This window comes from Lacerta agilis, chromosome Z, assembly GCF_009819535.1.
Source record: "Lacerta agilis isolate rLacAgi1 chromosome Z, rLacAgi1.pri, whole genome shotgun sequence".
Lineage (NCBI taxonomy): Eukaryota > Metazoa > Chordata > Lepidosauria > Squamata > Lacertidae > Lacerta > Lacerta agilis.
The window spans coordinates 8,120,433-8,144,247 of NC_046331.1; the positions used below are offsets into that span (position 1 = coordinate 8,120,433).

Below are 23,815 nucleotides of genomic sequence, written 5' to 3' on the forward strand. Positions count from 1 at the left end.
TTTCCATCAGTGAATCAACCAACGTCTTAGTTGAACTAACAATCATACAACCTTGTTGTTGTTCAGTCATTCAGTCGTGTCCAACTCTTCGTGACCCCACGGACCAGAGCGTGCCAGGCACCCCTATCTTTCACTGCCTCCTGCAGTTTGGCTAAACTCATGCCAGTCGCTTCAAGAACACTGTCCAACCATCTCATCCTCCGTCGTCCCCTTCTCCTTGTGCCCTTCATCTTTCCCAACATCGGAGTCTTTTCTAGGGAGTCTTCTCTTCTCATGAGGTGGCCAAAGTACTGGAGTCTCAACTTCAGGATCTGCCCTTCCAGTGAGCACTCAGGGCTGATTTCTTTAAGGATGGATAAGTTTGATCTTTTTGCAGTCCATGGGACTCTCAAAGAGTCTCCTCCAGCACCATGATGTGTACCTAATGACACACATCATACACTACCAAATTGGTTTCCAGTAAGGTTGTATGCTTTTGAATTATGGAGCATACAACCTTACTGGAAACCAATTTGGTAGTGTATGATGTGTGTCGTTAGGTACACACACACACACACACACACACACACAAAGAAACTCGGCTGTGAAAGGGCACAAATGACAATGCAACGAAGTCAAAGGGGGTAGCTGTGTGCGGAGCAAGCAACTCCAATACAAAACTCCCTCTGCTACCAACCCAGTGAATCTTAACTTTTGACACTAGGGAAGGAAGGAGCGAGGGAGACTTCTACTCATTTTCACATGTGAAGACCCACCTGTTTATACAAGAAACCAAGAAGAACCTGTTGAGTCAGGCCTGCATCCTGTTCTAGATCCAGGCGCCAATTAGAGGAGGTGGGAGTGAGGTAGGGTGAGCCAGGAGGGCCAGAGTCACAAATTTAGACATTTGTTATATATTTATACACACCAGCCCAAACGAGATGCACTCTTTCAGCTTAAGGCTCCAAGTCTCAGCAAATAATAGTTGTGATTTAGTAAGAGACATGCATTCTTTCCCTCACCCCCATGGGTCACTGATACTTTTTTTTTTTTTTTAATGGCCAGGGGCATTGAAAGCTGGAAGTGGCACAGGCCTCTCTGGACCTCCGAGAAGGGCTGCTGATGGACCTCTGTAGTCTGAGTCTGTCTGGTGACTCAGTTCTTGTGCATGTAAGCTGCAGTTGAGAGGTTTGTGTGACGCACAAGCAATTCCACCTGGTTGCAAATGGAGGTGATGTCAGAAGGAGGATGGGAATTCAGACATAGAGGGGTAGACATAGCCAGGCTTGTATCTGCACACGTGGCTTCAGCTTGCTGTCTGAAGGCATGGACGAAGGAACGACACTTTTTGGCTTGCTTTCTGGAGTGCAGACAGACTACCCAGCCAGTGGGTCAGTGTTGCTTCCCCAAAGACTCTGTGAAATGTGTTACACAGGAACTAAGGAGGTCCAGGTGTGCCCAGAACTACCGAGTTCCCATTAACTTGGGACCAGTTTAAACTGAAAAATCACCTTACCCCATAAAGGCCCGCCCAACCGCTCCATTCTGCAGAGCAGGCAGGTGCCACGTAATGCTCATTCCACATTTGTAAAAAATCAGTCTTTTAGTGTGGCAGCACCTGCACTTTGGAACTCCCTGCCTATTGACATCAAGCATAGACTTCCACCATACTCTTTTCAGTGCCTGCTAAAAAACATTTCTGTTTAGGCAAGCTAACCCAGACATGTAGAACGCTAACATGTGTTTTAATTCGGTTTTAACTATTTTTGGAAATTTAAATTTTCTTGTTTCGAACTGAGTTGGTTAAAAAAAAAAATCAACAAAACTGGTTTTCATGTTGCTGTTGTTTTGTAAACAGCTTTGAGGTTCTTTTGTTTTTGTCTTGCAATCAAGTAGTATAAAAAAATCTATGAAATAAATAAATAGAATAAAGTTTGAGAACGGTCAGGGACCAGAGCTCAGTGGCAGAAGGTTCAGCCCACAGCACCTTTAACTAAGAAAGATCAGAAAGACTTCTGCCTGAGGTTCTGGAGAGCTGCTGCCAGTCAGGGCTGGATGAACCAACTACTGTACTGGTATGTGGCAGCTCCCCCATGATACTAGGAGACTCTGGTAATCAATTCCAGTTCTCTTTTTAAAATTATTGCTGTTATTATGTATGATCATTGTCAGTATTAGTAGCAGCAAGTACCAGCAGCCTCATAACCACCCAGAAAGGATCACAACAGCATCATCAAAGGAAACACTTCTCGTAAAATAAAAACAATATTTTTAGACCCTGCACATCAAAAGCAACTAGAGCAGCTTCAAAAGCAACTAAAAACACCTCACCATAAAAGCACAAAATTACCAAGCGTTAAAAAAAAAGGAGGGAAGAAAACAGCTACCTTTTAAAGAAAATTAAAGAATAACCAGTGGTGTAGTCCCCAAAAACTAAAGTTAAGGGGTGGGGAACAATCCCTTGGAGGGTGGCCACTTATGCATTGTGTGTGGGGGGGGGGGTAGGGCAGGGGAGGAAATGCATTGCTTCAAAAGAAGGCATATTTGCATGAAAATTGCATATGTGTATCCCCCCCCCCCATCAAGGCAGGTCATGAGGAAGTTACATGGCAAGGGAATGCTAGACAGAGTGTTCTGGTGTCATCACATACAGGTAGGAAGAAGAAGTGGATAAGAAAGGTGTGTGTGTGTGTGTGTGTGTGTGTGTGTGTGTGTGTGTGTTGCAAACTCCTCCCGCAGTCCAATTCAAAAGCTCAAGACGAAAACATTGCAGTGTACAGAGCAAGTCAGGAAAGTGACCTTCAAGAAGGTTTATAGGGCCACGTATCTGTGGTTCTGCTACACTCATAATGGACAACTTCCGTTGTTTCACCAAGCCGCATTCCAGGTGCGTATTGGCAACCTGATGAGGGGGGGGGAAACCCCGCAGAGAAAAAACTGACAGGAGGGGGGCTCCAAAACAAATCTGATGAGATGAAGTGGGAGAGTGCACCCCCTTCAGGCCAGAATGGGAAGGACTCCAGGGACTGGGTGGTGGGTGATGGTGTCACGTTAGCAAATGCATACATACATACATACAAATCCTTTATTCGACCGATAGTCAGAAAGAAGAAAAACATTTCTCAATACAAAATTATAGAACTAAAAACATCAGAGGGATACACAATTAAAAATTAAAAATAGGACAGCACTAGTAAACGTCATACAGATAACCCACATCGAGACATTCGATTTTGCGCTTCCGACACTTGAGTGCCAGGAAGAGGAATTTAGCCACAGATAAGGCTATTTTCCCAGTGGGCTTATTCAGCAGATATGCTACCTGCCTTTCTCTTAAACGAGAGCTAAACTGAGATAAATATGGGGCTATGAGATACTGCCTTAAATCGTTATAAAAGGGACAACTCAGTAGAATGTGTTCTGTGGATTCTACCTCTCCTAAAGCACAATGGCACGTTCTCTGATCATATGGAACTCCTCTAAATCTTCCCCTCAAAACCGCTGAATCAAGAACGTTCAGTCTTGCCGCAGTGAGAAGTCTGCGGTATTCCACATAGTGGATATCCGCCAGGTAACAGGCTGGTGCAGCCCGATACACCTGCTCCCCCAGAAACATCCCAGGTTTCACGCGGGCTATGTCCTCGTGTCTGGCGATATCCCCCAATCTCTGAGCAATCACCGCTTTAGCGTGTTTATAAGTCATGGACTCTATATAGAGGGAGGACAGTCCGCACTTCTGCACTTCCTCCACCACCTCCCCTTCCCATGGTGATTTAAAATTATCCTTCAGTATCAGGGGGGCCAAACCCACCGGTCTAAAGCACAACTTGAGCCATAGCCATAATTTTGCCTTCAGGGCCACATACCTAAAGGCTTGGCAGCCGGTCTCTAGTCTCATGACCGCACCCGCAACGGAAGGGGGGATCCTGAGAATGGCCCTAAGGAATTGTGACTGGATAGATTCCAATCTTTCAAAGTCTCTACGTGAGCCCAAAGCAATGCCCACCAGTAATAGTGGAAGGACTTTCATTTGGAAGAGTCTCAGGGCAACTTCCACTGTTTGTGCCTGTTTCTTGGCATACAGGGATCTAATCAGCAAGGCTGCTTTAGATGCATTTGTGGCTATATATTCTCTGTGTGCCAAGAAAGACCCGTTTGATCGTACTACCTGGCCCAGGTATTTGAAGCAGCTAACCTGCTCTAGGGGAATACCATTAATCGACCACGAATGGAGTTTCGGTCGAGCAGCAAAGACCATTATTTTGGTCTTGGCATAATTAAGTTGGAGCTCATGTTGGATCTCGTATTCATGAAGTGCTCGAAGCATCCTCCTCAGCCCAATGGGGGAAATAGCTAAAAGGGCAGCATCGTCCGCATACAGGAGGACATTCAAAGCTCGGCCTGCTAATTTTGGAGGATGGAAAGCAGCATTGGCCATATGAGCCACTAGCGAGTTAATATAAAAATTGAACAGGGCAGGGGCAAGCAAACAGCCCTGTCTTACCCCCCTAGTGGTGGCAACCGGATTGGAAACTAACCCCTTATTATCTAACCTAATTCTCAAGAAGGTATTTGTATGCAGGTTGATAATCAGGAGAAGAAGACGGCGGTCGATAGATGTCGCTGCCAGTTTTGTCCATAGCTGGTTCCTGGGAATTTGGTCAAAGGCTTGCTTAAAGTCAATAAAGGCGACATGGAGAGCTTTTGGGCCTTTGCCAGCATACTTGTCTGCCAAATGGTTCAGGATTAGAATTTGGTCTGTTGTCGATCTTCCAGGGCGAAAACCCGCCTGTTCCTCTGCGATGATATTGTTGTTCTCCATCCAGGTCGTTAGTTTGTTGAGCAAGTATCTTGAGTAAATCTTCCCAATAACGTTCAGCAGGCTGATTGGCCTTAGCAAATGCTTTTTTTAACTGTGTTCAAGGTTTGACTTAAGTGTGCCATCCAACCCTGAGGTCATGGTTTAGGTGCTGCCTCCTTAACCACATTCTGTAACCAAGTTTTGTCCTGCAGTTGCCGGTTGCGCTTGGGGGACCTTAATTGCAATCCTCAATTGCCAAAAAGCTGTTGACTGGGGGTACCTTCTCTAATCCCATTTGAGAGCCATCTAAGCCTATGGTCACTGAATCTTGCAGCAGTTAGTTCCATACAAAAAAATTGTTTATACGTATATTGTATAACATCCAGTGGAAGCAAACGGGGAGCTCCAGAGCCTTGCACTTCCTGTTCCTGTATGGCCTCACCACCTCTTGGTCCCAAATAATCCTTGTCTGAGCTGCAGTTCTTCATTCAACAAAGGAGGAGAAGAAAGCAGGGGAGAGCCCTTCTCTAGGAAACAGCAGGGTTGCACTTTTGCCCCTAGCCATAGTTTGGCATACTGCCCCCCATGCAAACATGGCCCATTTTATTTGTACAGGTCCCCAAAATTGTGCAGTAAAGCAATTACCTAAAGTTAAGGCGCTGGGTGTTAAACCACAGAGCCTAGGGCTTGCCAATCAGAAGGTCGTCGGTTTGAATCCCCGCAACGAGATGAGCTCCCATTGCTCAGTCCCTGCTCCTGCCAACCTAGCACTTCGAAAGCACACCAAAAAAGTGCAAGTAGATAAATAGGTACCGCTCCAGCAGGAAGGTAAACGACGTTTCCGTGCGCTGCTCTGGTTTGCTAGAAGCAACTAAGTCATGCTGGCCACATGGCCCACTGGCTCCCTCGGCCAATAAAGCAACATGAGTGCCGCAACCCCAAAGTTGCCCGCGACTGGACCTAACAGTCAGGGGTCCCTTTACCTTTACCTTTAAGGCTGGCTGGAGGTTGGGGTGGGATCTCTTTACGAGAGGGGAGGGTGTGTGATCTGGAGCATGGTTAAAAGCCAATGTTGACCTTATTGGCTTACAATAGATTAGATAGATAGATAGAGATAGATAGATAGGACAACATCATCATATACAGTGGTACCTCCGGTTGTGGATGGGAGATCTGGTCGGATCCCAAGGTTTCCGCAACCAGTGGTGCCTGTTTTGTGCATGTGCGCGGCATGATAGAGCACTTCTGTGCATGCGTGCACGGCGAAACCCGGAAATATACTTGCGGGTTTGCCGCGTGCATATCCCGAAGGATACGTAACAAAAGGATCACGTAAGTAGAGATACCACTGTATATCTCAAATAAAACATAAAACCAGATAATAAAAAGCACATTTAAAATGTCAAAAAGAACAATTACACCTAAACCAGTCTATGCAGTCTTTGCCATTCTGGACTGAGTGCCTCTCCAGGACCCATCAACTGCATTGCTTTCCCAGAAAACTAGTACAGTACTGGGACTCCATTTCCTGTGGCCAGTTGTTAGGGATCATGGAAGCTATAGCCCATCAACATCTAAAGCAAGGGTAGGCAACCTAAGGCCCATGAGCCAGATGCGGCCCAATCACCTTCTCACGGAGGGTCCAGGATGAGTAGAATGTGTCCTTTTATTTAAAATGCATCACTGGGTTGTTTGTGGGGCCTGCCTGGTGTTTTTACATGAGTAGAATGTGTGCTTTTATTTAAAATGCAGCTCTGGGTTATTTGTGGGGCATAGGAATTCGTTCATATTTTTCCTCAAAATAATAGTCCGGCCCACTACGTGGTCTGAAGGATGGTAGACCGGCCCATAGCTGAAAAAGGTTGCTGACCCCTGATCTAGAGGGCCAAATGTTCCTTTAGCTCTGCAAATGTGGCTGTGCTAGGGCTGTGTCTTAACTGTGGTTAAGAGGGTCACAGGATTGCACATATTTTCCCCTTGCTCACATATCCAATTCCCTCTGTTTGCCTAACTGGCTAGTTATCCCTGGCTACTTGTTCCATCAAGTTAATAATGGTTAACACTGATCTGGGCTCCCACCCAGGTCTCTGCCCTGGACCTAATGTCAATTGGCTAATGTCAATTAGCAGAACTGCAGTCAAGATAGGACTAATGTAAACATTAAAGGGTTTTTTTTTTAAAAAGAAAAAAGTAAAGGACTCCTGGACGGTTAAGTCCAGTCAAAGGCGGCTATGGGGTGCGGTGCTCATCTCGCTTCAGGCCAAGGGGACCGGCGTTTGTCCACAGACAGCTTTCTGGGTCATGTGGTCAGCAGGACTAAATTGCTTCTGGCGCAATAGAACACCGTAACGGAAACCAGAGCATGCATGGAAACGCTGTTTACCTTCCCACCACAGCGGTAGCTATTTATCTACTTGCACTGGTGTGCTTTCGAACTGCTAGGTTGGCAGAAGCTGGGGCAGAGCAACGGGAGCTCACCCCGTCACGGGGATTTGAACCGCTGACTTTCCAATCATCAAGCCCAAGAGGCTCAGTGGTTTAGACCACAGTACCACCCGCTCCCTCTAATGTAACCACTAAGCCTGGTTGTTAAACCACCTACATTTTCATCTAAACATACCTCCTCTTGTGAGCAACAACACTCCTGAATTAACTAGTAGTTTGTGAGCACCACAGCATGTATTTCCTACAAAAGCGGAAGACAGTGGCCACAGGGGCTGTTTTTCACTATAATACTAGCACTTGGAGGTTACCTATAATGAAAACCTAAAGACCAGGTAAATTCAGGAAAGGCAAAATAAATTGCTTCATGAAATAAACAATTTATGGAGGAACTCAGTGTCACAAGGTGTGACGGACACAGACTTAGGTGGCTTCCAAAGGGAGCTAGACAAATCCATAGACGAGATGTCTAACCAATAGCTTTTGGCAAACGACAGCCAGGTAGAACCCCCACGTTCAGAGGCAGCATGCTGACAAATTATCAGTAGAAAGATGTCCTTATAGCCTCTCAAGAGCTAGTGCCCTTTAAATCCAGATTCAGACTGGAGTACGCGCCTGCTGCAGAACTTGCCAAAACACTTGGAGGGATGAAATCCTCAGCTGGTTTTTTTCCGTTTTGCTCTGGACATTTAAAGGCAGAAGAGGAACCTCCTACTGAATGCAACAACCTGAAAGTTTGTTCTCTCTCTCTCTCTCTCTCTCTCTCTCTCTCTCTCTCTCTCTCTCTCTCTCACACACACACACACACACACACACAGCGCTCTAAGCAAGATCCCAAGGCCACCTGCAGCAGCAAAGGAACACCGCCTTGTGGGGCTTGAGGATCGCAGCTGGAGCAACACTTCTGCTCAGGGTGTAGAAGTAGCTTCCCCTCACCTTGCTTCAAAGTCCAGAGTCAAGCAGAAGTTGCCAAGCGAGTCTGGCTGCTCCCTTCGGCCCCATTTCCCATTTTTTTCAGTGCGTCATTTGAAATTCCTCTGCTCTACACACCCTTCCCTTCCCCTCCAGTGTACATTTACTAACAAAGCATCACTGTTGCTGCTGTTTTTTTGCAGACTAGTTTCGATGCTCAAAATTAATCTGTGCCCTTTGCAACCTGTTTGCCAGCCAGTGGAAGGCGCCGCTCATTCAAGCCTATAGAGTCTCTGGAACACGGCCAGGTCCCCCATCCACCTTACACCATGGATCCGTGCCAAGTGGCTCATTAACAGGAATCTTTCAGGTGGGCTGGGGTGGGGGGGGGGGCTCTTTTCAAGAGGAGGAAGCCCTAAAGAAAGAAAGATGCTGTTCCCACCAGGGAGGAAGCCATTGTGCTCAGAAAAGCAATTTATTTTTTTTACTAGCTAAATGCCATTCCTTCTGAGGGACAGGATGTATGCAAGAAGGAGAGCTTACATTATTGCTGGGAGCACACTGGTTCTCTTTGTACATGGGGCTGCCCTTGAAGGTATCAGGGGAACTGCAGTTAGTAAAGCAGGGGCCACCAACTCTCCAAGGCCCACTTGAAGCACATTTGGGTGTTTGGGAAAGTTCATAGAATCATAGAATCACAGAATCCTAGAGTTGGAAGAGACCCCAAGGGCCATCCAGTCCAACCCCCTGCCAAGCAGGAAACACCATCAAAGCATTCCTGACAGATGGCTGTCAAGCCTCCGCTTAAAGGCCTCCAAAGAAGGAGACTCCACCACACTCCTTGGCAGCAAATTCCACTGTCAAACAGCTCTCACTGTCAGGAAGTTCTTCCTACTGTTTAGGTGGAATCTTCTTTCTTGTAGTTTGAATCCATTGCCCCGTGTCTGCTTCTCTGGAGCAGCAGAAAACAACCTTTCACCCTCCTCTATATGACATCCTTTGATATATTTGAACATGGCTATCCTATCACCCCTTAACCTTCTCTTCTCCAGGCTAAACATACCCAGCTCCCTAAGCCGTTCCTCATAAGGCATTGTTTCCAGGCCTTTGACCATTTTGGTTGCCCTCTTCTGGACACGTTCCAGCTTGTCAGTATCCTTCTTGAACTGTGGTGCCCAGAACTGGACACAGTATTCCAGGTGAGGTCTGACCAGAGCAGAATATAGTGGTACTATTACCTCCCTTGATCTAGACGCTAAACTGTAGGTGCCACCAGCCCAGCCACCTTTCTCTCTGCTCTTCTGAACTAGCAAGAGACAAATGATCATTCTTATTACCCACCCTTTGCCCTAAGGTCCCAGCACAGGTTACAGAATTAAAGCACAGTATTACAAGGAATTTTAAATTTTAAAGTGCACAAACTGCACCCACGACTTAACACAAACGTTTTGCTTTTTCCAAGAGTTCTTGTTAAAAGCTGTATATCTGAGCCTTGAAAAGCATATAGAGCCGAAGGGGAAGTGGGAAAGGGTGTCACTCTCCCAACTTCCTCCTTCAGCTCAGGACTTGATCTCCTTCTGCAGGGCCTGTAAGACAGAGCTATTCCCCCTGGCCTTCAATTTTAATTAGCCTGATCCTCTATTCCCTTTTCTCTTCTACAAAGAAACCCTTTCTGGGACCCCACATTTAAATTTTTCCCTGGTCTCCTTGCTGACCCTAATAGGACCAAGTTGGCCAGTTAGCCCTGGTGATCATTTGATGTCTACTGACTGGGTTTCCCCGCCCCCCCCCCAAAATGACCCCTGAATTTTTGAATTTTATTGATATTAATGCTGCATTTTACGTTGTATTTTTATGCTGTTTCATGTTGTTTTTAAGTCGCATTTTAATCAATGTTTTATATTTGCTCTTAGCCGCCCTGAGCTCAGTTTTTAAACCAGGAAGGGCGGGGTATAAATAAAAATTATTATTATTATTATTATTAGCAATTTTCAAGCTGAACTACAACTCACATCAGCTCCAGCAAGCATGGTCAGTGGCCAGGGATTGCAGGAGTCGTAGTTCAGCAACATCTGTTCCTTGCACCTGCTGTAAAATCCCACATGGGTTACCAACCCACCTGTGCAAACCAAGGTCACCTGTCAATGCTGTGTTCAGGATGCCCTGCAAGATGCAAGGCAGGTGGCAACTAGAAGGGGAAAGGCCAGAAGAGCATTTTTCCACTTGTCAAACTCTTTCCCCCCTGCCAAGCAGACACCTGGTATTAAAGCTTCTTCTAATAAAAGGCGAAAGGGCCAATGGTTTGACTCAATATAAGGGGAGAAGCACAATGGCCTCATAATACCGGGGGGGGGGGGGTGGAGAGAGAGAGAGAGAATCAGACAGTAGTTACTGATTGACCGATTTCCTCCCCCCCCCCATTTTTCTCCAAGGAGCTCAAAGCTGGCCTACCTGGTTCCCCCCCTCCTCATTTAATCTTTACAACAACCCTGTGAGGTAGGTTAGGCTGAGAGGTAGTGACTGGCCCAAGGTCACCCAGCAAGCTTCATGGCCAAGTAGGGATTTGGACCCAGGTCTTCCAGGTCCTAGTCTGACAATTCCAAAGCCAGAGTTAGAGACTTATGCATAGCTGTGCTTTGACTTTTACCAGCTACCAGGAAAAGAGTCAGAGACCTTTTCAGGAGACAGTACAAGTCCTTGCTGCCACACAACCATTTAAAAAACCAGACCCATCTACATCCAGAGTTTCCTCCCCCAATCATACCTTTATCCGCCATTGAAAGGGTTGTATTGAAGTACTGCTCCTCCACTGTCCATGCAGTGTCATTTATTTTGCTGGAGACCCCACAGGAACCCACACAGCTCACCTTGATAGCTGGAAGGGAGAAGAGAAGAAGAGGAGGAGGAGAAAATATTAGCTTTCTTGGCAAGCCAAAATAAAGAGTATCAATATTTATCAGCTTATCAGCTTAGGAAGCTGCCCAGTGCTGAGTAAGGCAATCAATTCACCAAAGTTGAGGAACCTTGTTGCTCCCTAACTATGCTCTGTTAGAAGTCCAGATGTTGCTGGCACCAAGCCATGACAGGTTTTTTGTTGTTGTTGTTTTAAAGCTGTGGTACAAATATACCCAAGGTTCCTCTAATACAGAGCTGTCCAACGTTTCATACCAAGTGGGCCACAATAACTGCCTTGTGAGGCGAGACAGGAGTGAGGTCAAAATTTGATGCCCCTCCAGCCCTTGTGCTGCCTTCCCAAAGCTGAGTAAGTGAGGCAGCAGCCGTTGGGAAGGAGGCGTGAGGCTCTGGCACGGTCCTAGAGCCCTCATGCCGACTTCCCAATGCCCAGCATCTCAATAACCAGGCTTTGGGAAGGCAGAGTGAGGGCAGTGGGCCATCAAACGTTGCCAAGGGCCACCAAAAAGTCCCCACGGGCTTCATACTGGGCCACCCTACCCTAATGCCATGTCTGTATCCCATGTTAAGAGTGGGACAGAATGAAAAAGTTTCATATTGCCCAAAATGTTCTTCTTGTGTCCTGCCCCACATGATCAACATACAGACTTGGCACTGGAGAAGATTCTCCCTCTCCCTCTCTCCTCTCTCCCTCCCTTTCTCTTTCTCACACACAAACAAACATGCTCTGTACTTGCAACCCAAATATTAGGATACAGTATTTTTTCCTCTATAAAGCAATCACCCAATTTATGATTTAGGTACGTCTCCTAGCAACGCCTTTCTCTCTTATGCTATTCTTGTCAGGGGTAGGCTGGGGGATGGAACCAAGCAGTTTTTAGCACATATCCAATAGCAGTGTCCTTCACAGTGTCTTGGCAGCTTGTTGACCCAATAGAGGGTTCTGTCAGTACCACGGGGATATTTCGGCCACCTGCCCCTGCACCCTCCAAAATCTGCTGCAGATGGGTGGTAGGGCAGAACAGCATGACTGGGGACAGAGGGAATAGGCAAAAAATGGCTTCCCACTGCAGTGCTGCTGACAGAATCCTCCACTGGACCAGAGAGCCATCTGTCAATAACGTCACCCATTGCAGGGAATGCTTAGTACAGAGTTTCAGTTAAGCAAGGTAGGTATCTAAGCCACCAATTGCCCTCCAAACTAAGTCTGCAAACCAGCTCCAAAGTCCCAATGAATTAAGTCAGCTTTTAAGTTAGATACCCTCTGCTTTCAGTGAATGCCATGTCAACGAAAAAGCATAGGAAGCTGCCTAACACAGAGTGAGACCCTTGGCCCATCAGCTCAGCAGTGTATACACTGACTGGCAACAGTTCTCTCTCAGGCTTCAGAAAGAGGGCATTCCTAGCACTTCCTGGAGATGTCAGGGATTAAAACCGAGACCTACTGCATGCCAAGTTCACTGAGCTACAGCTCTTCACCTACATAGCCAGGAACTGTATGCCAAGCTCCACCCTCATTACAAGGAAGCAAAAGCAGGAAGAAAACAACACAGAAATCAGTTATGAGGGAATTATGCATACACACACACACACACACACCACATCCATAATTATTGTTGGCATCTGTCTGTCTTGAGAGACAATACAGTCTGCCTTTGGGGATGAAACCAAACCTCTGCATTAGCAGCACTGAAGTGACCTCCCTGGAGTGCAAGCCAGGGCAGTGTGTATGGAGGTCTTGGGCTCCCAAGATGACAAGACCTCCCCTCTCAGCCTTACTGATGTGGTCCAAAGGAAAGCAGAGCAATACATTTGGCACCAGCTTGGCTGCAGAGTTGCCAGAAGGAGGTATACAAGGCACCACCCAACTGCCCAATCTTCTCCTGCAAGGCTTCAGAAGTTTAGAATCAGTGTTTTCCTTCTCCTAGATTGGCTACCTTCCCAGGTTGGGGAGCCCCATCTGCCCCACACTTCCCTCTACAGCACATGCAGAAACTGCCTTCTTGACCATTGGACCCAGGGCCGTATTAAGCATATCCAGCGCCATGGTGCAAAGCTCCCTCCGGCGCCCCCTTTCCCAGAGTTGTCAACCTATACTTTAGGGAGAACAGTGTTGCCAGCAGGGCTGGAGGAGGTGAGCAGTGGCTGGAGGGCGGCTCCTACAGCGGGGAAGAGGCGGAGGCTGGATGCAGCGCCTCCCGGCTCATCTGGGCACTTTGTGCCACGGTGGCCACAGCAGACGGAGGCTCCGGGCACAGCGCTGCTTCAGTGCGGCATGGCGGAGGCAGGCGAGGGCAGCAAGCTGATGCTGGGAGGTGCCGCGTCCAGCCTCTGCCTCTTCCCTGGCGCCCTCCAGAACTTGGCACCCTGCACCACTAGCCTCTATGGGTAAGATCCCCCTGATTGGAACCACTCTTGGTCTTGTTGTCCACTGAATCTGCCAGAGCCTGTCTTCATGTGCATGGGAAGACCCTAACTCACCAAGGATTTTAGACCCATCGGCTGCCCTCACCTGGTTTAGCCAGCCAGTCAAAGCCATTTCCTAGGGTGTGGCTGTTGTCTTATCTGGGCTGAGTTTCAGTTTGTTGGATCTCATCCAATCCATTACCGAGGCAAGACAATGATCCAGCACATCCACTGTCTCACCTTCAGAGGTAAAGTGGAAGTACAGTAGAGCTGAGTGTCATCAGCATACGGCTGACAACATACTCTAAACCCCGCCCTGAATAACCCCACTCAGTGGTTTCATATAGATGTTAATCAGCATGAGGATAAAATCGTAACCCACACTGAGGGCTCCACGGGGCCAAAGAACACTCCCCAAGCACCACCCTCTGGAAACAACCAGACAAGTAAGATCAGAACCACCATAAAGCAGTTCCACCTACTCCTAACTCGGACAGCCGCTCCAGAAGAATACCATGGTCAATGGTACTGAGAGCAATGAAAAAGAGAGAATGTTTTGAAGTCATGTTGTCATCCTTCTTACAAGGAGCCATGGGGTTTCAACCCTTTTGAGTCCACGGCTCCCTTGACCAACTACATGCTTTCTGCGGCACCCTTGTGGAGCTCAGGAATCCAGCTATGTCACCCTTTGCCTGCTGTGCTGGCAGCCTCTCACTCCTTTTCAAACACCCTCCTTTGTGGAGTTTCCTCAACCTCCTCTCCCCTCTCCCTGGGAGTCCTCTGGGCAGGCACTGTTGCCACCCCTTGTATCTGAGCTGTCCTCCCTTCCCCAAAGAGAGGTGCCTCCTCACACTGCGCCACAAGGGCCTGGGAAACACCCCTTGGCCATCCCCAGAGGCGCTATTCACCCAGGGAGCTTGTAGCCAGGGCTGCTGCAATGAACAGCTGTGCAGACCTTTTGGAAGCAGAGACGTGAGAGGGCATCAGAGCAGGGGGCGAAGGTAAGAGTGGCAGAGGCCAGTGTTGCCCGTGGCACCTCTGACCACCATTCAAGGCACCCTGGGGTGCCACAGCATACTGGTTGAAAAATCACTGGGTTATCCCATTTTGTTCTCAGCCACCTCCATTAGTTAAGCTCCAAAACTCAGCCTAACCACTATACCACACTGCCTCTCAAATGTGACTCTGGTTTTTGTTTTTTGTTTTAATTCTGCTTGTGTATCACTTTATGTATTTCTATCCTGCTGCAACTTATAAGGGGCTTCCAAGAAATCTTCCACCCGGATGCCAACCCACCCATTTCCTGCTCAGCTTTAACCACCATACACCTTGAGCCCATTTTCTGGGTTTTAGGATTACAGATGTGGGTGATGAACAGTGCCCAATTTTTGCTGCTCTCCCTTAATCTGTAAGAAGAATATCAAGTCTGGTTCCAGACCCGCAACCCAAATAGCATCCTATAGCCAAGATTTCCTTGATTAATTTCTCTTTTGAAGCCTATCTCTAATATACCTTCATAGTGACAGTGTGTTTTATATTGATTTATGTTATGCTGTATACTGTATTGGCATTCTCTGGCAATAAAAGGAAGCATTAAAGTAATGCCCCATCTGCACTATGCATTTAAAGCATCATCATAGCACTTTAAACAGTCCTGGCATCCTGTAAAGAATCCTGGGAACTATAGTTTGCTAAAAATGCTGAGAGCACTCTCCTTCCCCCTCGCAGAGCTACAGTTCCCATAGTTCCTTGGGAAGAGCAACTGGGTGTTATGAACCACACAGGTACTTGTAGCTCTTTGAGGGAAATGGGGATCTCCTAGCAGCTTTTGGCACCCTTCATGAACTACGGTTCCCAGGAATCTTTGTGGGAAAGCCAAAGTGGTGTGATAGGTACAGTGCAGATGGTGAACCTGTTACTGTTTTGAAGTGCAGGCAAACAAACACATTTGAGCACAACATTAGGAGGGGGAACAAACACACGGGCCACCTGGAAATGTGGCAGGTGGCCCAACCTGGCTCAAGGTGGTTTGCCAAATCAATTTGCTGCTGCTGCTGCTCACCGGAGTGGTGGGTTGCATGCATGATCAAAACAGCAAGCCTTGAGTCCTTTAGGGTAGGCATGAGATTAGGGTTGACAGAAGTGGGGGGGGGGGAGAGAGAGAGAGAGAGAGAGAGAGAGAGAGAGAGAGAGAGACAGCCTTTCAAAGAGAAAGGACTGCCACAGTCAAGTCTACAGTTCCTTAGCAACAGACACAGAGACCCTTCGAGTTTGTGAAGAGGTCCCACCACCTCATATGGCTATTAGCACAAAAGGGCACGGCTGACTTGGAGCACAGAACCAGACCACCCGCCCATTTGTGTGCTAACCAGAGAGCAACCTTGAAGAGCCACAGCCATACTGTGACCCTGCTGCTCCCTGCAGATGGTATTCTGACAACACTCACATTCACGCAGGAAGGGTTACCCTCACCTGCAAGCTGGTTCTACCCCTCTGTCATCAAACACTGCTAAGGCCACATTCACACAATATGTTTAAAGCACTATGATACCACTTTAAACAGTCGTGGCTTCTTCCAAACAATAGGGGTCTTCTTTCAGCACCCTTAACAAACTGCGGCTCCCAGATGTTTGAGGGGGGGAGGGAGTCATGACTATTTAAAGTGGTATTAAACAAAGTGCCCCCCCCCCGGCAAATAAAGGAACAGGAAGAGGGGAGGAAGAGAAACTCCCTGGTAGATAGGGTGCAGTATCAGTTGGTGCCTGCTAGACTGGTAGGGTGGAAAGCAAGAAGCCCAAAAGTCAGAACCAATGATAGGAGGACCCGGTTTTCTGTTTGCTCCACACTGCTTTCCCTGGAAATCTTGCTCTTTTAAGCACTGAATTGGATTAAATATGAATCTGTTGAAAACCCAATTGATGTTTGCTCCAAATGAGCAGTAAAGATGGGGTTTTCCTTGGGGGGAAGTGGCAGGGCAAGCAGAAGTCTGGATGAGCCCTCAGGAGGAGAAGGAAGCTGGCCACCCCCTGAGCGAGTTTGTAAGTAAGACTGGCAGGCAGGCAAGGAGTGACTGAGGAAGGACTGAGGATGTGGGGCACTGCCCCATTCGCCTTAATGAAGTATTAAGTAGTTAGTTAATTAATTAATTAATTAATAATTAATACACCTGATGACATGGATTCTACTCCACAAACATTATGCCACAACATCTGTTACCGGGTAACTCATAAAAAGGTGCCATGTGACCTTTTTTCTTTTCTTTTCTTTTCTTTTTGGCTACAACAGACTTACCACAGCAAACCCTCTGAAAGCCTCCCTCCTAGGCACTTCATTCCAAAATGAGTAATGCACTTCATACCACGCTGCAACACAAAAGCAGTGGAGCAGGCTTCTCTGGATTCTGTGTAATGGCTACAGGGAACTTCATGGTGCCTCTGGGGCAAAGCCAGTGCAGCAGACACTCCATCCCTCCCCAATCAACAGGACAATGTTAGAGGGATGGGAAATGCTGGTTGAAGGTCTAGTTTGCAGCTGTCTTTGGAAAGCAGGCACAACGGGGATCACAGAGAGCCAGAGCTCATTGTGCAAAACCAAACAGGGAGTGTGCACCAACTTTATACCAATTACATGCCAGATAAGAGAACTAACTGATCAAGTGTTTGATGTGCCACTCAGGTCTGATCCCCAAACAATCCGTTCTGGGGCTGTCCCCACAGTCTTTTTCAAAAAAGTCCTCTCAAGAGTGCTGGTTCCAAGAGTTGTATCCAATAGTTATTCCTAATGGGCATGGCTAACTTTGGTCCATTGGTTTCAGTGGCTCTACTCTGAGTAGAATGAAGATTGGGTACCATCCCAAAATACACCTTGTATAAGTTAAGTTTATATCACCAACCTTCCACTCAAAGGAGCTCAGGGCAGGGAACATGCAATCAATAATGCAGCGTACATTTGTGACTGTAAGTTGTTTCAAACAATTTTTAATACTGTGTTTTAATGTTGTAACCCGCCCTGGGACTTTAGGGTGAAGGGCAGGTAACAAATCGTTTTTATTATTAATCTAAACGCAGTTCCAATACAGAAAACGGCTGTGGAAAGTATCTACTTGAAATGCTCACTGGAAGAGGAAGGTCTTCACCAGATACTTAACAGAATGGAACTCTAAATCATCACAGCTACCAAGGTTGCTGAGAATCACAAGTATCAGCTGTTAAACCCAGGTCCTGCTTGTGGGCCTCCCATAATAAGCATCTGATTGGCCACTGTGAGAACAGGATGCTGGACTAGATGGGCACTGACCTGATCCAGCAGGGTCTCTACTTATGTTCTTAACTACAATTGGTTATAAATAAGATGCAAGGGCCCAGGACAGTGACATGCAAGTCAGTTTATAAGAATGAAATAAATCTTAAACTGCAGTCAAACGAGAGTAGATAAAAACATGAGAAATGGCCAGCTTAACAATGAGGACCCGTAAAACACTCTTAAAAAGACACAGCAATTTATTGTGGCACCAGCTTTGGTGGACTGGAGCCGATTAATCCAACGCACTCTAGTTCCCTAAAAACTTGCCACTTCTTTGACAGAATAAATTGTCTAGTCGTGCAACGCCTCAACATTAAGTTTCTATTCCTCAATTTTAATCAACTCATTTCTCTTTGGGTGACCAGCATTCAACAAGACATTGGAGGGGTTTTCTGAGATTGCAATGATCTAACACCAACGAGCAGCCAGAAGCTTAAGATTCCACACCTACCCACTTCAAACCTCAGCAAAATAACAAATTGAAGCTGAGCACAAGGGACAGGGCACATAATCACAGAACAAATCTGCTGACCAGCTTCGATATTTGGCTTCTCTTTCTCTGCCTAAGCTCCCCCCACCTTTCAGAATCCACTGAGCAAATGGGAGAGAGATTATCTTCAAACACCAGGCCCAACACTGCAAGACACCACGGCTCCACTGGCACCATTGTACAGTTTTAAAAACAAAACATTAATCCAACATGACGTGAGAAGTCACAAAGGTCTAAAAGCATTGGTTCCTAAAAGGGGTGGTACTGCCCCATGGGGGACAGTAGGATTACTTTGTGGGGTGGGGAGCTAAAAGGCAAGGGGGCAGCAAGTGACTATAGGCTTTGTAAAGCTGGTATGACTGGATCAAGTTCATCAGTTTTGTTGAGTTAATTAAACTGAATAGTTTTAACTGAATTTTGAATAAATCTCCAATTATTGGTTACTGTTTAGAATTTTCTTGTGCTTCTATCTTCTTTAGCGGGTCATGTCACCTGCTATTCTGAACAATGCTTTTTTTATAAAGGTAGAGGACACTGGGGATGAGTTTGTGGAACCAAAGAAGTGGTGGGCCAAAAATGTTTGGGAACCACTGCTCTAAAAAGACACACACACACACACCCCATTGCTGTCAACTTTTCCCCTTTTTAAAAAAAGGGAAATTCCCTTATTCTGAATAGGATTCCTCGCAAGAAAAGGGAAAAGTTGACAGCTATGGCCCCCCCCCCACCATCTACTCCTATTATCAGTTCCTAGCACCAGGACAGATCAAGCTCGATTATCTTGCAAGTCTGAAGGAAACTGTTTTGTACACACTCATAGGCCTGTTCATTTGGCTAGAATGGAGTGCAGTTTCTTATCCTGCCCCAATTGTGATGACTGGTGTTTTGGAGAATCTTTTAAAGTCTTTTTTTCCAGTGCCTGTGGGAGGGTGGGGTCAGAGACAAAAGTGGGTTGAGCAAGGGATGTGAATTTCACCTTTGCACAGCCGGCTACTTTCTATGCAAATGCATGCGCACACACCTCTTTGCTCTCCACCCAGGCAAGCAAGAACAGCATCCAAGGACACATTTCAGCCAGGTTGCAAAGCCAGGTTGGTGAGGTGTGAGTTCCAAGGACCAAACAGAGAGGCCTTGAGGGCTGCATTTGGCCCTTGGGCCCGAGGATCCCCACCCACGATCTAGGGTTACTTCTACACTGGGCACTCAACACAGAATTGCCAGGCTCCCTTTTTTTCTGCACGACATCACGAGCAAATCATCCCCCTCATATTCACCTGTTCAGTGTGATTTAAATGTATAGTGCAGCTGGGGGGGATCATTAGTTGGATGCCATTGTTAGCAGTGGTGTTTTGGTTTGTTTGTGGGGGGGATTTTAAGGGGGGGGAAGGTGCTGGTAGTGCGTACCCTCGAGAACCCCCAGAAAAAAGGACTGGTTGTTGGTACCAGAGAACGCTGGTACACAACGTAACATAGATCAAACTGAAAATATAGGTGCCGCTGAATGTGAATTAGCAATAGCTGTTGGCTTGTCCGCCCAGTAAAATTAATCAGGGGAAGGCTGTTATATGAATTAAAGAAATATGGAACTAGAGTAGCTATTCCGCTCACAGTTTAAAGGAGAGCAGCAATAACTGGGACACTGTTCAATGTCCACACCTGTAAGCACCTATGGAAACTTGGGTGCAGCTGAGTCACTCTTCTGCCACAGGTTCCAAGGTCCAATTCGCACATCATGCATGTTCATGAGTCGCCAGCGGTAAGCATGAGCGGAGTCATCACAAATTCCTCCCCCACCATCAGAATGTTTATAAGTGTTGCTGCCCCATCAACTTAGCACTATGTTCAGATGATGCACAAGCAAAGCGGACCCATACAATCAGAAACAGAGCATGTGGTACAACCCTACTTTAGAATGCAGGTGGAGCAAGTCACATGTTTGAGTGCTCCCCACCCCCCTCATTTAAATACAGCTTTCAACAGGGGAGGAAAAGTTTCCACATCCTGGGACATCACACTAATTCTCCACCGACTACCCAAATGTCCTAGCCATCGATTTCTTTTGAGGTTGGGTGCAGAGGACCACAAACCTTTCTGCTGCAAAAGTCTTAGAATCATAGAATTCTAGAGTTGGAAGGGAACCTGAGGAGTATGTAGTCCAACCCCCCCTGCAGTGCAGGAAACTCAGCTAAAGCATCCATGACAGATGGCCATCCAACCTCTGCTTAAAAACCTCCAAGGAGAGCCCACAACCTCCCAAGGGAGACTATTCCACTGTCAAACAGCTCTTACTGTCAGAAAGCTTTTCCTGACGTTTAGTTGGAATCTCTTTTCTTGTAACTTGAAGCCATTGGTTTGAGTCCTACCCTCCAGAGCAGGAGAAAACAAGCTTGCTCCATCTTCCATGTAACACCCCTTGAGACATTGGGAGATGGCCATCTTAATTCCTCTGTCTCCCCCTTTTCCAGGCAAAACATACGCAGCTCCTTCAATTTTTCCTCATAAGGCTTGGTTTCCAGATATATATATATTTTATCATCTTACACACCTTCCAGTTTGCAAACAACCTTCCTAAACTGCAGCTCAGTGACAAACCATCTGCTTTGCATGGAGAAGATCCAAGGTTCAAGCCCTGGCATCTCCAGGTAGGACTGGGAGAAACCTCTTGTCTGAAATCCTGGAAAGCCAATGCCAGTCAATATAGAGCAGGGGTCCCCAAACTAAGGCTTGGGGGCCGGATGCGGCCCAATCGCTTTCTAAATCGGGCCCGCGGACAGTCCGGGAACCAGCATGTTTTTACATGAGTAGAATGTGTGCTTTTATTTAAAATGCATCTCTGGGTTATTTGTGGGGCATAGGAATTCGTTCATTTCCCCCCCCCCCAAAAAAAAAATATAGTCCGGCCCCCCACAAGGTCTGAGGGACAGTGGACCGGCCCCCTGCTTAGAAAGTTTGCTGGCCCCTAATATAGAGGGACCCAGAGGGGCCAATGGTCTGACTTGATATAACCGCCTTTGTTCCAGCTCAATGGATCATGGGGAGAAGAGGTGAGGTATTAAAATTTGGACCTGCTACCAATTTCTTGCTAGCTCTTACTCCAGAATAATTGCCACAGGCAGCATTAAGGAGCTATTTTAAAAAGTAATGCCAGCATTCCCACCCACCCCCAAAAAAGTTGGCAGTTGTTTGGGTGTTCTTTCCAAAACACCTTCATATACACACACCCCACTGCCAAGGCAACTTGGCAAACCTCACCGTAGCCAACCAGACACTGCCTTAGCTGCTGCAACAAGAGGAGTTAACCATCCCGGGTTGGGACAGGGGTTCAGCCGCCCTCTCTGCTGTGACACCCATGCGTGCCCTCAGGCCAAGGCTGCCATCTCTGTCTATGCTACAAGGCAGGGCAGAAATGCAAACTGAATGCAAAAATCTGAAGCCAGGGTATGAGGTGAGGGCTTCTCTTGCCTGCTTTGGCTATTTCTCGCCAAGCCTACCGAAGAGAATTTCTCTCACCACCACCACAACCCAAAGCGTTAATATGACAGCTCTGATCCTAGGGAGAGAGAACACGGCATGCTGAAAGAGGCAAAGCCAGCCCCGCTCCCTTGTTTTTGCAGCCCCCAGCCAGAGAAAAGACCAAGATGTTCCAGGAGCTGCTGAGTCAACAAAGTCCCTTCCCAAGGCATCTGCATTTGTCCAAGGCCATCCCTGTGTAGGAGAGGAGGGTGGTCCTGGCTCCCTGCCTCAGTTGGCAGCCTGCTTTATAAAGGTTCCTTGGTTCCCGTTACCCAGTTGAGCTCTCAGAAGCCCATTCATATTGCTCCAAATCAAGAGCATGGGGAACTTTTTCCCGGTCTGTGGCAACATGCCCTTCTAGGGAACCTTTCAGGAGCCATATGTCACTTGTGGGTGGGCCAGATGCAAAGCCAGGCAGAACAACTCATGTAGATTTGTGGTACGGAAACACACCCAGGGTATTTACCTATTTATTAGCCAGTGGTATGGTGGTTACAGGCCCATACTGGGAACTGGGAGACCAGGGTTCAAATCACCATTCAGCCATGCTGAAGCTCACTGGGTAACCTCTTGTCAGTTACTGTCTCTCAGCCTAACCTACCCCCCAGGGTTGTGATGAATCATGTATACCACCTTGAGCTCATTGGAGTAAAAGTGGGATATAAATTCATTATATATATGTATCGTTGTAAAAATTTTACCCTGTTAATGCAGATGCATCACTTAGGGTAGCTTGTAACAGTTAAACCCCCAGTATCATTCTAAAAGCAAACAAATATACACACACACTCTTAAAAAAACAACAACAAACCATACAATACAGAACATGAGTAGGCAAAACTGATTAAAAACAAAACTCTAAGATAAAATGGTGGGGATAATGCCCGGCAGGGCAAAATCTACTACTAATACTGCCTTCACTAGCCTTTGGAAGGCAGTTAAAGAGGAAGCCATCCAAACTCAAAAGGGAAATATATCCTACCTTGAGTTTGACTACTGAGAAAGTCTTATCTGTCATTACAGCCAGCCATTATCAAGGGCCCTTCCAGTATATCTGACTCCCAGCTCCCAACCAGCATGGTTAATGGTGCCTACAAAGGAGGGATGTTAAGAAGTGGAGCAAGGCTCCTCTGCAAGAATCAGTACAGTGGTACCTCAGGTTACATACTCCACTAACCCAGAAATAACACTTCAGGTTAAGAACTTTGCTTCAGGATAAGAACAGAAATCGTGCTCTGGCGGTGCAGCTGCAGCGGGAGGCCCCATTAGCTAAAGTGGTGCTTCAGGTTAAGAACAGTTTCAGATTAAGAACGGGCCTCCGGAACGAATTAAGTTCTTAACCCGAGGTACCGCTGTATTGGGACCTGTGCTTTTCAGCATATACGTTACTGTCCTGGTGTTGAGCTCCAAAAGGATCTCTCCAGACTGGGTAAATGGGCATTAAGAGACCAATGCAATGCAATATAAGGAAGAAGAGTTTGGATTTGATATCCCGCTTTATCACTACCTGAAGGAGTCTCAAAGCGGCTAACATTCTCCTTTCACTCCCCCCCCCCCAACAAACACTCTGTGAGGTTAGTGGGGCTGAGAGACTTCAAAGAAGTGTGACTAGCCAAAGGTCACCCAGCAGCTGCATGTGGCGGAGCGGGGAAGTGAACCCGATTCACCAGATTACGAGTCTACCACTCTGAACCACTACACCACACTGGCGTGGAGCAATGCATGCTGGGGGGAAATATACCCGTTTCACATATACACTGATAGGGTCTGCAAAGGGCAGTGTGACTCACCAGGAAATATATTGGGACTAGGGCATCACGACGTGTGGCTTGGTAGAAATGCTGGCCCTGTGTATAGCCATTGCCGAAAAGACAGTTTCCATATAAGGGATTGATAGGATTGAAAAGGAACTGCTAATATTGTAACACCATTATACAAATCTATGGTGCAACCACACTTTGACTCCTGTGTACAGCTGTGGTCACTGAATCTCAAGGAGGACATTGTAAGGCTGGGAAAAGATTCAGGAAAGGGCAGCCAAGATAATCACTGGGCGA

General features: G+C 46.9%; 1 protein-coding gene across 2 annotated transcripts in view; it reads right to left on the reverse strand.

Moving 5' to 3' along the window:
- The window catches only part of ARRDC1 (arrestin domain containing 1), a 49,776-nt gene that overhangs the window by 18,782 nt on the left and 7,179 nt on the right, over positions 1-23,815 (reverse strand). For both annotated transcript variants that reach the window (XM_033137784.1, XM_033137783.1), the window contains exon 2: positions 10,899-11,009. In XM_033137784.1, the coding sequence (XP_032993675.1) occupies positions 10,899-11,009 (111 nt within the window). The remainder of the gene's footprint in view (positions 1-10,898; positions 11,010-23,815) is intronic.